The sequence below is a fragment of the Gymnoscopelus braueri genome, assembly GCF_963280865.1.
Source record: "Gymnoscopelus braueri genome assembly, chromosome: 3".
NCBI lineage: Eukaryota > Metazoa > Chordata > Actinopteri > Myctophiformes > Myctophidae > Gymnoscopelus > Gymnoscopelus braueri.
Window position 1 is genome coordinate 5123230 of NC_137612.1, and position 12938 is coordinate 5136167.

Below are 12938 nucleotides of genomic sequence, written 5' to 3' on the forward strand. Positions count from 1 at the left end.
ATTTATTTTATAAATGGGGGCAAAGGGGTAAAGTAATGCATACTTTACATTATTTCCGACCATTTTCCAAAGCACACATTTATTCTTTCTTTCTTTTTTACATTTTGGAGGAAAAAACCAGCCAATTTAACATTGAGGTGCCCACAATGTTCAGGCATCCACTCGACCTGTATTCCTCAATTTCAGTACCCTGTAGTCAAAAAAAAAAGAAAAGAAAAAGGAAAAAAATAAACCTCTCCCCCGGACGGACTCAAAATGTTAACGAGAAAACCCCTAAGGATGGATGGAGGTTCTTCCTTGGCTTAGTGGGAATGTGCGTGCAAAGTTTCATGATGGTGGCATTTTGTGCAAAACGGCCACCCCCACAAACTTTGGAAGCTACGTCTTGATCACATGACTACAGAGATAATGTATACCGATTTGCGTGGGGATTGGACAAAATCTGTAGGAGTAGTAACAAAAAATGTGTTTTAAAAAAAAATCTGTCTCATGGCGGTGCAAACATTCGGCCTGGCGGAGACAATAAATCATGGATGGAAAATGGTCGGAAATAATGTAAAGTATACATGATTTTAACATGCACGGTAGGCCTACATCATTTATCAGACCTAAACTTGCCCTTCAACTTCTTGTTTATCCTAAAAATGACTGTCTATCACAGGTTTTGTAGCAATTTGTAGAATGTGTAGAAATATTGGGCATTAAACGTATAAAATCAAATATGAAATATTAAATAAATAAATATTTATTTAAATGGTGGCCAGTGTTCTTTAGGGGCCCACTGTTCCGGTTACCCTCTGTGTGCATGCCCTGGTTAGTACTGAGTGGTTAGGTATATAAGTACGTGTGTGTGCGTGCGTGCGTGTGCGTGTGTGTGTGTGTGTGTGTGTGTGTGTGTGTGTGTGTGTGTGTGTGTGTGTGTGTGTGTGTGTGTGTGTGTGTGTGTGTGTGTGTGTGTGTGTGCGCGTGTGATGGCCACAGGGTGGTGTTGTGCAAACCTACAGGATGGCAGACGCTCTGGGGAGACAGGAGGGGAGACAGAGAAGCCAAAACGCCAAAACTCTGTCCACTAAAGTAGATCTCTTGCAGCCAAGAGGAACAGAGTTGAGTTTCTTTAGTAGATAGTTATCATAATAATACCATCATTATTAACTTTTGTTTAAAATAACAATAATCGAGAGTGGTAACAATAATGTAACAAAGTTCATCATCTGAGGTTTTCAATGGCAGCCTTGACCGAGGTCATTCCTTTGTAGTCTATCCATCCTCAGCAGTTTTATTTCTTTTTTAATTATATTTTTTGTCATTTTCTTAATCTTGCTTGTGTATTAAACCAACCACCAGGACCAGTCTATACCTGTAACAACCACCAGGACCAGTCTATACCTGTAACAACCACCAGGACCAGTCTATACCTGTAGGAGTATGTGCAGGTTCCTGTTGTATCCCTACCATCCAGACTCCCGGTCTGACAGCCAGCCATTTCTTTTCTTCTCATCCGCCATCCGTCTATTTGTTTACTTTGACAAGAGAAGCTCAAGGAATACGTTAATTGCATCCAACACAGTCACCACCATGTCCTTCTGCACTCCTGCTGCTTTTTTTTTTTTTTTTTTTGCTTTTTACCACACTTTCTTCATCCTCCTCTCTTTCATCACCCCCTCCCCACCCTCCCCACCCTCTTTTCTCAGAGGCGAGTCTGGGCCTCCGGCACGTAGATCTCGACGTTTTCGGCGCTCTCGGTTTCCGAGTTCTGGCGAAACGAGGCGGCCTTCTTGGCGGCCAGCAGGCGCTTGCGAGCCTCCTGTCTCTGCTTCTCTGCCGAGGCCGACGAGGAGGTGGAGGAGGAATCGGCGCTCCTCTCGCGGGCCAGCGCCGGGCGCCCCTTACCGGGCTTCTTTGGCACTGGAGGCACTGACTTCTCCTCGTCCTGTTGGAGGGGGAAGGACAGATATGAGACTGTGATAGACATAGGATATGTCAGTCCTTGGGATGTTCTTCTGTCTGATCCAGCAGTTTAGGCACACACACAGGACTATCCAGTGGTGGAAAGTACATTTACTTAAGTACTGTACTTAAGTAACATTTTGAGATATTTGTACTTTACTTGAGTATTTCCAATTTCCAATACTTTTACTTCTACTCCACTACATTTCAGAGGCAAATATTGTACTTTTACTCCACTACATTTATTTGAAAACTTTAGTTACTTTTCAGAAAGTATGATATCATGAAACATACATTAACCACTTTAGCCCTATTTTATACCTAGGCTATTTGAAAATAGCAGATCTACAAGCTCACAACGCGTCGCATCGCGACGCGTTGTGAGCTTGTAGATCGGCTATTTTCAAATATTTTAGTACTTTTACTTTTGGTACTTTAAGTACATTTTGATGGCAATACTTTTGTACGTTTACTCAAGTAAATTTTGAATTCTGGACTTTTACTTGTAACAGAGTATTTCTATATTGCAGTATTGGTACTTTTACTTAAGTAAAGAATGTGAGTACTTTTTCCACCACTGACTATGACCAGAGACATTTTCAGTGACGATGGTTCACAGTAAAAAGTTATGAACCAGACATTTATACGCGTACAAGATGATAGACCAACACAGAAAGACATAAGCATAACTATTCTGATGATGAAGTAAACATAGACAGTTCTGACATAGAACGGTCATTATTGTGACAAAATACACCTTTAAAAGATGTCTGATGGTATTGTGTGTATTGTATTAAACATGTTGTAAATAGCGGAACTCGATACTAGGGTTGCAACCAGGCGGCAACAAAGCTCCGCTGGATATGAAGCCAGTAAGGAAGTGCTTCTTAGGACTGCAGTTCTCATTAATGGCCTCTAGAAGGTCTTTTTCAAATGGATTTCTATTTTTTATTTTCTATAGCCAATCTACAACCTCGCAACTTGTAAGCTCTTAGATTGGTGTGACGCAGTTGTACGACGAAGTAATAAAACATGGCTTAAGTGATTAATCAGACATAGTAAAAAAAATACATAGTAATAAAAAAAAGAGTACACAGGAGCCGAGATACAGGATTTTAAAGTAATAAGTTAACCAGGAAGTGAATGGAGCAGTAAATCTTTGGATCACGTTATCTCCCGATTATGACGTCAAGATTATTTAATTAAATAATCGATAGAATAATCGCTAAGTAAATAATCAAAAGTTGCAGCCCTAGTTCATACTTAAATAAGTTGAGTAACACCGTCAGTACCCACAGTACCCACGATCGCTGTTACATTACAGAAGCACCATGATGTCAACAGACATCACACACACACACACACACACACACACACACACACACACACACACACACACACACACACACACACACACACACACACACACACACACACACACACACACACACACACACACACACACACACATGCTACATTACAAGGTAAACACACATGTATACAGCAGTAGACAGTAGACACTGACAGACATGCAGACCTGTTTCTGGATATTTTATCTGGATAATGGCAAAATGCACGTTCATGCATTCATACACAGTCAGAATGTTTTCAGAGAATAGGATCACATCTGCCAGATGTGCATGCAGTGGTATAGTCTTCTACACACTACATGATACGCAGGTATACGCCACATACAACTGAGAAAGCTCCAGGATTGCTGTATAAATGTACAATAATGTAACAAAACAATATAGTTATGTGAGAGCAACTTTCACTTTCAGTAATTGTTTTCTTCTTCTTCATGGTAGAGTTTAACTGCAATTATGTTCAGCAGGGGAAGGAATCTCCTCTCCTTCAGACATTCACACTTCCATTCATAGTCAAATACCAAGCTCACACCAATCAATGCAAATCAGTCCCTATACAAAGTCTGATCAACAACCTGGAGAAGTGCCTTTCAATCGAAGGTGAAATGCTTCACCGTCTCAGCATTTCTGGACACAAACACCTGGGGCCAGTTGCACCACCTCACACTAAGTTCAAACTTAGCCTAGTTATAGCTTAAACACATTCAATCCGGGAAAGTATCTCTGTCATTTTTAGATTTCTTTGGCTATTCAAAAATAGCAGATATACAAGCTCATAGCACGGCACCGAGTGCCGCGCTATGAGCTTGTAGATCTGCTATTTTTTTTTTATCGTGAAAATGAGTGCAAATCTTTGAATGTACCCTATATTTAAAAAATATATATATATATTTAAAGATTTGCACACATTTTAACATTAAAAAAGCAAAACATTGCAGATCTACAAGCTCATAGCGCGGCACTCGGTGCCGCGCTATGAGCTTGTAGATCTGTATAGCTTGTAGTACTGTATATCTGTACTGTATATCTGTAGCTTGTACTGTATATCTGCTATTTTTGAATAGCCAAAGAAATCTAAAAATGACACAGATATTTTCCCAGCTAAATGGGTTAAATGGCTTTTTTTAAACGCCATTTAAGCTATAACCAGGCAAAGTTTGAACTTAGTGTGAGGTGGTGCAACTGGCCCCTGGCCATCAACACCTGACATAGACATACAGGCAGCATGGTGAGTCACAAGTCAAACAACTGTGCAGGCGGTTCAATCTCTGTGAAGAGCAAGCAGTTAATATATAGCAGGTATGAGATATTTCCTTAAAGTAATACTAGGTAACGTTTTCAACAAAACTAAAGTTAAATTGTATATCTTTTGCGAGTGGCAAAAGTTTCACAACACCCACTCCGTGAATTTCACCCCCGGAAGCCTTTTATTTATATATTTTCTATTGAACGTGTACGGGGGGGACTTTCCCGGGAAAATGACGTTCCTGGCCAACGTCATGACGTCGTGGCCGACGTCCTCAGGAACTACCGCAACGGTTTCCTGTTTGGCCAGGAACTACCGCGCTATTAACAAAAAGGAACCTCACGCTGATTTTAAGAGAATGTAGGATTTGGAGATCGAAAAAGAACAGAAAAACAAAGCACAGCTCATGGTAACTAATGCTCCACTGGCTAAGAGAAACGATCCGTAGATAGTATAAAACAATTAAAAGATCGCTTTTTGAAACGCTTCCGGCTTCCGGTGAAAACGAATGGAATTCTGGGTAATCGAGGACTAGGGAAATTGTATGCAGTGACTGTAGTGACCAGCAGAGGTTGCTAAAAATCGTTATTTGTGATTTTGCATTGTACAACTTTAAAGACCCACACAAACCTATAACAACTCATTCGACACATGCAGACCATGCAGCACGGCTGAGTGTTAAAGAGGTTTCAGTCGTATGTCACAATATATACCCACTGCAATAAACTAGACAGACTGTGTATATATATGGGTAAGATTGGATGGTTCATAATCCAGATAACATATCCAGCAGGTGTGAATGGGGTGACAAACTCCATAGATAGATAGAAACACAGAAACCGACAAAGGCAGCTACATTTAAGTGTGAACGCACATGCAAACTAGGTCAGACGGACTCACACATAGAAATATTTATAGACGGTTTCATCCATGTATAAAAGTATAGATAATTTTGATAGGCACCCCACCTCAGTGTTCACAGCAAGGTCTTTTGAAAACAAGGTCAAGTCAGTGACGTGGAAACGTTTCTTTGACAACAACACATAATTGCAGTGACCGGGGGACCAGGGGTTCTATTTAGACCAAGTGGACCCATGCAGACTGCAGAGACAGTGACAGGAGGGATCCATGGTAACATCAGAGAGGATGCCTTGCAGGTCCCGATCAGAGTTGTTTACTTCTGCATCGCTGACCAAACCTTGTTTATCTAAGAATCCTGGATCACAAGTCTACTCTGCTGGGGGACCAAACAAATAACATTCAACAAATGCATCTTCATTCAAATTCATCAAAGAGGCCACCATGTACTGATTTCTTCTTCTGCTTATGTTTGACATGGAAGCACAGTGTTGTTATGAATGAAATAGTCCCTTCTATACATTTATTTATATTGTTTATTCCAAATGCTCTCATGTTGCTAGGAGACAAGCCAAAACCCTAACATTATTGTGTAGGAATAGAGAGACAACTGATACAGATTTGTCAAAACCTATGGTGCCATCGATTTGATTGTGTACAATTTGGGGAGGCTCACTTTTGACTTTTGGTCTCAGGCCTCAAGTTTGTTGAAGTGGTTGAATATACCATCAAGATACAGGTATAGAGTGATTGCATATTGCTATTTTTTGACACATTTGAATGACACATGACACTCTCTGGGCGAACTACATTAGAATCTTTACATTAGAAAGTTTAACGCAACATTAGCTGATAAGGGGGCATGAAGGGAGAAGGAATGCTACAAGGTGCTTTATTCCATACAACTATGGACAATATTAGCTAATAGCTGACTAGCAAAGAAACTAATTGTTTTTCTTATTGAATCAGTTTTTGTTTTAATTTAGATAGGAGAGTCTTGATACACAGGAAGCTGAGGTGGAAAGCTATATAGAGCCCTGAAACGCTCAGTATTGTCACTAGAATGCAGTGGTGGAAAGTAACTAAGTGTATTTACTTAAGTACTGTACTTAAGTACAATTTTGAGGTATTTGTACTTTACTTGAGTATTTCCAATTTTCAGTACTTTTACTTCTACTCCACTACATCTCAGAGGCAAATATTGTACTTTTACTCCACTACAATTATTTGAAAACTTTAGTTACTAGTTACTTTTCAGATATAAATTATGATATTATGAAACGTACATTAACCACTTTAGCCCTATTTTATACATAGGCTATTTGAAAATAGCTGATCTACAAGCTCACAACGCGTCGCGATGCGACGCGTTGTGAGCTTGTAGATCGGCTATTTTCAAACATTTTAGTACTTTTACTTTTGGTACTTTAAGTACATTTTGATGCCAATACTTTGGTACTTTTACTCAAGTACATTTTAAATTCCGGACTTTTACTTGTAATAGAGTACTTCTACATTGCAGTATTGATACTTTTACTTAAGTAAAACATTTGAGTACTTTTTCCACCATTGCTAGAATGAAAACGTCTATACAGAGAAAAAGCATTTCACTGCACGAGCAAATGCATCTTAGCCACTGCAAACCAACGAGACATGCACGCTAAAGGCAGGACCTTTAGCTAAAACAAAATTCACATAACAGGCCTGTTTGAGGGCTATATGTTTTTCATGCAAGTGCAAAAGGGATCTCTCGAGCCCCTTTACATTGGACCAGGGAAGTCAGTTCTCACTGCCAAACAAGGAGCGAGTGAGTTGAAGGAGAGGTTAACCCATTAAGACCTGGAACTGTGTCATTTTTAGATTTGAGCTCAAAAGCATTATTTTACACTTTGGGCTATTCAAAAATAGCAGATATACAAGCTCATAGCGCGGCACCGAGTGCCGCGCTACGAGCTTGTAGATCTGCTATTTTTGAAAAATCGTGAAAATGTGTGCAAATCTTTGAATATATATATTTTTAAAGAGAACATTTTTAACTCAAATCTTTGCTTCTGGGTCCCTGGAACAAAATATTTTGATGGGGGTCCGCGGCCAAATACATATCATTTTGGGGGTCCTTGACATGAAAAAGATTGAGCACCACTGACATAGAAACATAGGTTTTTCAGAAAACTGTTGAGATTTAGGAGACATGTAGAATCGGCTTCAGGTCTCAATGGGTTAAAAGAGAAAAAGGAGGGGGATGGCGGGTCGGAGAGAGGCCGGTTTCGGCGGCTTTCCTACCCCAGCCAGGGCACTGGGCAGCAGGGGTGGGTAGTACCTTCCGCTCAGGGGGTGAGTGGGCGGCTGCGGTGGTGGGCGCCGGCTGCCAGTCGTTGGACTTGAGGTGGTAAAGTTCGTCGAACTTGAGGCTGATGTCCTCAATGGAGAGCTGGAGCAGATCCCAGAAGCCGGCCAGGTCCTGGGCCGTGGCACGGGGGTTGGCGTTGACATTCTGACACAGAGAGAGAGAGAGAGAGAGAGAGAGAGAGAGAGAGAGAGAGAGAGAGAGAGAGAGAGGGAGGAGACCACAACGGAAGGAAGGAAAATGAAAACAAATGAAGGGAAGTGAGGATACGGTCAAGGGAACGATGACAGGCAGTGGTGTAAAGTAACTAAGTACATTTACTCAAGTACTGTACTTAAGTACAATTTAGTTCTTTACTTTAATTGAGTATTTACATATTTCAGTACTTTTACTTCTACTCCACTACGTCTCAGAGGCAAATAATATTGTACTTTTACTCCACTACAATTACTTGAAAACTTTAGTTACTAGTTACTTGATTTACTAGTTACTAGATTTAGATTATTATTACAAAACATACATTAACCACTTCAGCCCTAAATACATTTCGGCCATTTGAAAATAGCCGATCTACAAGCTCACAATGCGCCGCGATGCAACGCATTGCGAGCTTGTAGATCTGCTATTTTCAAATGATTTTTATACATAGATACCTTGTGAAATGGGACATTCTGCATAATGAGTACTTTTACTTTTGGTACTTTAAGTATATTTTGATAACAATACTTTTGTATTTTTACAGTAAATTTTGAATTCCGTACTTTTAGTTGTAACAGAGTATTTCTACATTGCAGTATTGATACTTTTACTTAAGTAAAACATTTGAGTACTTTTTCCACCACTGATGACAGGAGGAACACATACACATAAGTTGAAGGTCATAGAACACAGAACATCTGGAATCTAAAAATCTAAAATACAATTTAACCCTGAGACATAAAAAATGGACCCTGAAGGATGTATTAGAAGAAATGGCAAACTTGTGACATTGACATATAACAATAATGCCCAAAACTATTTAATTCACAAAAGACGTTTTAGGCTGAAAAACATCAAATGCCAATAACTAAACGTTTTTTTCTTCTCCATTGCTTAGTACCGAACGAATATGAAACCAACAAATGAAATGGAGTGTTGGTTAAAAGTTTAAATCCTTTAAAAGATGTGTTATTTCATCACTCGACACTAGGGGGAGCTGTGTTACCACATTAAGGCTGTATAAATGTAATTTACATTGCCATCTGTTTGAATATGAGCCAGTGGAGTCAAAACCTTTGAGTCTTATGTGTCTGAACACCGCTTGAAACAAAAAACAATGAACAGAAATGTAACCACTGCACAGCATCACAAGAAAAGTACAATTTAGGTGAGGCTGGTATGTCAAGTTAATCATGTGACCATTATTTTCAAATAACCAAATTGTTAACCATAACCACTTGAGTCCTATTTAAAAGAAAATAGCAAAAATAGCTTGTGAGGTTGTAAATGTGCTATTTTCACTATTTTGTTAATGTTCTGACATTCTTTGAATTTTCATATTTTATTTTCACCTGGCGTTTTCATCAGGATGGGGGACAATTATTTTAGCGCTAAGCAAACAGTGACTGCACATTTCAACAGAACCGTACATGGTAAACATCTATGCAAACATCTTTAGGTCAAAGTAAGTGTTATTATAATTGTGGTGAAACCTGGGACAATTTGGTGATGAATGTTGAAAACCGGGACATTTTAGTTGTTTACAGATATTTGTTGGGACTCAGGACACCCAGCTTGAAACCAGCACAATCCCGGCCAAACCAGAAAGTCTGGTCAGCGTACGTTAATATCAACCATGACAGTGTGTGTGTCATGCTGCTCACAGTTCTTTATCCATGCAAAGTTCACACAGATGTGACAGATAGATATCATCAAAGCATATCCTTTTCCTTTGACATGGTCACTGTGTTTCACAACAGATCACTGTCTTTGTCTGGCTGCGCTCTGCTTTCTCTAGCAGACTCAGCGTTTTACTTTAGCAGCTGCAGAGACTGAGTTTTGATCTCAGTCCAGATCGTAGTCCAGCCTCCTCTGGCTCAACCAACATGCCCAACATGCTTTATCATGCTAATTCACCTGTCAAGACCCAGACACAGCCCAGCATTGTTTTTGTGTTTGGGATATGCAAAGCTTTGAGTAAAATTACGCTTACAGCTGGTTGCCGTCTACAGCTTATAGTTCTGTTGAACGGCCTTAGGATATTTCTTGAACGATGTTAAATATGGTATTTATACTGCACTATACTCTTGGGGGATATTTAGCATTCAGTAAATATTGCCATTTTGCATAGAAAATTGTACCAGTAGGTAAACAAAAAAAATTAAAACTTTACAACTATACTATTTTAACGTTTCAGAAGAACATTGTCATACATAGTTTTGTTTGGACTTCTATATAATATCCTTGATGAGTGTTCCCGATCAGTCAGTCACTAACAATAGTGTTGAATACAATTGGAAGTGAAACCAGACAGTTTCTTTTGTTTTCCTTCCAGTTCCAAAATGTCCAATATTAATAATAAACTGAGAAAAAAACGATTCTGGTGGTGAGTACACACATACCATTCATACCATTTGTGCATATTTGCAGGGTTGATGGATAACATTGTAATTTAAAATAAGATACATTTAGCTTTAAAAGATATTTAAAGAAGTGTTTTGCCTTTACAAGGAGGTGTGTGAAGCCCTTTGCTGTCTACACATTTGTATTGAGTGACCTTTTTATCATGTTTTTATTATAGTGGAGCTTCCGAGTGTACGTTGTTCACATGTATGTATCTGAATCATTTACTAATAAAAAATAATAATGAATGCAAATAACTTACTTTTTATAGGCTGTTTAGTTACAGTAAATTAGGCTGTCTAAATGTCATGATTGTACCTGAAAATCCATAGTGATGATATTGAAATTAGTTATTGAGACAGTACAACGAGTACTTGTTTTAATTGTAATAATTTCAAGTGAATTTAATTATAGTACCACTGGGGGTCCCTGGACCCTGCTCTGAAAATGACCGGTTCTCAAAGGTTCTAGTTTACAGCCTGCAGCCATCTATAGGAACATCAAACATACTGACAGCGATGTGTTCAGTAGCTAAAGATGAAAGGCATGTTTTGTTGTGGTGGCTCTGTGTTGTGCTGGATGATGCATGTTTGGGTGTGGCGGAATTGCACAGAAGTGACACCAACCAAGTTCTGTTCACACAGTCCTCGGAACTGCTGGAACTTCTGGGACATAAGGAGCTGGGCACATCCCACCGCACTGCGGACCTTCCCCAGCACTGCAGAGAGGAACACAAACATGTTCATACATATAAAACACACAGATCAACACAAGATTAGCTCATATTAATACTACATAAATGAACATTTCAATCTTAATCTAGCGGAAACGCCTGGTTGTCCAGACACAGATATGTTTGCCTTGCAAAGCCTTTTTTTTCTCGACTTCATGGGCTGGAAGAGGATTAGTGTGTTTCGGACAGCTTTAATCTCTTTAAAGGCATCTAAGCCTATATAGATCATCCAGCCCTCAGTTAGTCTGTGTTTACAGTATGTCATCTGCTGTACAGCAATACAACTAGGACAAACACCCTGCTCAGTCAGTCTTGACGGAATTGGTAGCCAATTCTGATCACTCAATTATAAAGTTACAGTATGGCTGTATGTGATTACGAAGCAGTCAAACCAAATGTTACTATGGTTTTGGTTAGATTTAATGTTATTTTGCCACAATAACAACACACATTAATACACAAAGCATGCATAGATTCTGAATATCAGACGCATGCACGCACAAATATATTGACAGATGTATACACATCCGTACACAGTCAGGCATCTGTATGTATGTACATACGTACGCATGTAGTGTGTGTGTGTGTGTGTGTGTGTGTGTGTGTGTGTGTGTGTGTGTGTGTGTGTGTGTGTGTGTGTGTGTGTGTGTGTGTGTTACCCTTCCCTATATGTGTGTGTGTGTGTTGCTGTATTCTGTCAGGCTGATGTTGAAGCGCTAATCTCATCTGGAGGTTGAATCAGTTCCAAAATAGATTAGTGTAATTCTGGGAATTACAGGCTTGGTTGTGCAGTAACCCCAGGTATTACTGTCTCATCACTCAATTCTGTATGATGTTGGAAAGAGCATTAAAGGCATGAAATCTATATTATCTAGACTCTGAACCATGCAGCCAGGCCAGGCACTGACAGTTCTTGGCAGAGGTGGAGGCTAAGGATGCTGGGGATCTTTAGAAAGGACAGAAGATTTTGTATTATTATCTCCACCAGGGGTGGTGGAGGCTATGTTTTAGTCCCCTGTGGCCAATCTTGAAAATCATTGCACCAAATATTATATATTATTGCGAACGCGGAAGGAGGCGTGGCGAAGCCGCGCCTCCGACCAAGAGGAGCTTACTATATCACCGTGCTTGGGTTGTGTGTCTGTCTGTCCCTTATTTATGGTCTTTCCGTGTGTGTTCACGCTCTCATTGGCTCGCGCCCCCATGTGACTCGAAACTCCGTGCTGAAATGCCAGCAGCTGCACTGCCTGTATACAGCGTGTGTTCACGCTCTCATTGGCTCGCGCCCCCATGTGACTCGAAACTCTGTGCTGAAATGCCAGCAGTTGCACTGCCTGTATACAGCCGGCAGAGTGCGGCAGAGTGCACTACTACAGTGTGGTTGAAATATAGAAGCCACAGTCAATCTGCGTTCGCTTCCAGCGTTCGCGCGTCTTACTTGTATATGTAAACAAATTTAGTTTACAATGCCAGCAGGCAAAAGAATAGTGTTGGGTCATTCGCAGGTGAGTCGTTCTTTTTTGGTGAACGGGAACGAACTCGGTCACTTCCTCAAAGTTTCCTCTGTGTGGAAAGCCTGCATGGTGATGTGAGAGTCAGTCAGTCAGTTGCAAAATGCAACATTTTCACTGGCTGAAGAGAGACATTCCTCCTTCGTTCCCACTGGACTGAACTACTTGAGGAAGACGGAACCGGAAGTACTGAAAGGTGAATGTTAACACATTTTGGAACTCATCTTTTTTTTTGTGAACTGAAAGAAATGACTCGAGTCACTGAAATGAATGGTAGTTCCCATCACTACCAAGGAAGTCAATCCCAGAATATTTTCATGGACCATTT

General features: G+C 40.1%; 1 protein-coding gene across 1 annotated transcript in view; it reads right to left on the bottom strand.

Annotated features, from left to right (window-relative positions):
- Positions 1-1625: 1625 nt before the first annotated feature.
- The window catches only part of dlgap4b (discs, large homolog-associated protein 4b), a 44054-nt gene continuing 32741 nt past the window's right edge, over positions 1626-12938 (bottom strand). Inside the window, exons 11-13 of the mRNA XM_080425097.1 lie at positions 10993-11084; positions 7739-7912; positions 1626-1930 (exon numbers count right to left, since the gene is read on the bottom strand). Coding sequence (XP_080281223.1) covers positions 1688-1930; positions 7739-7912; positions 10993-11084 — 509 coding nt within the window. The 3' untranslated portion in view covers positions 1626-1687. The remainder of the gene's footprint in view (positions 1931-7738; positions 7913-10992; positions 11085-12938) is intronic.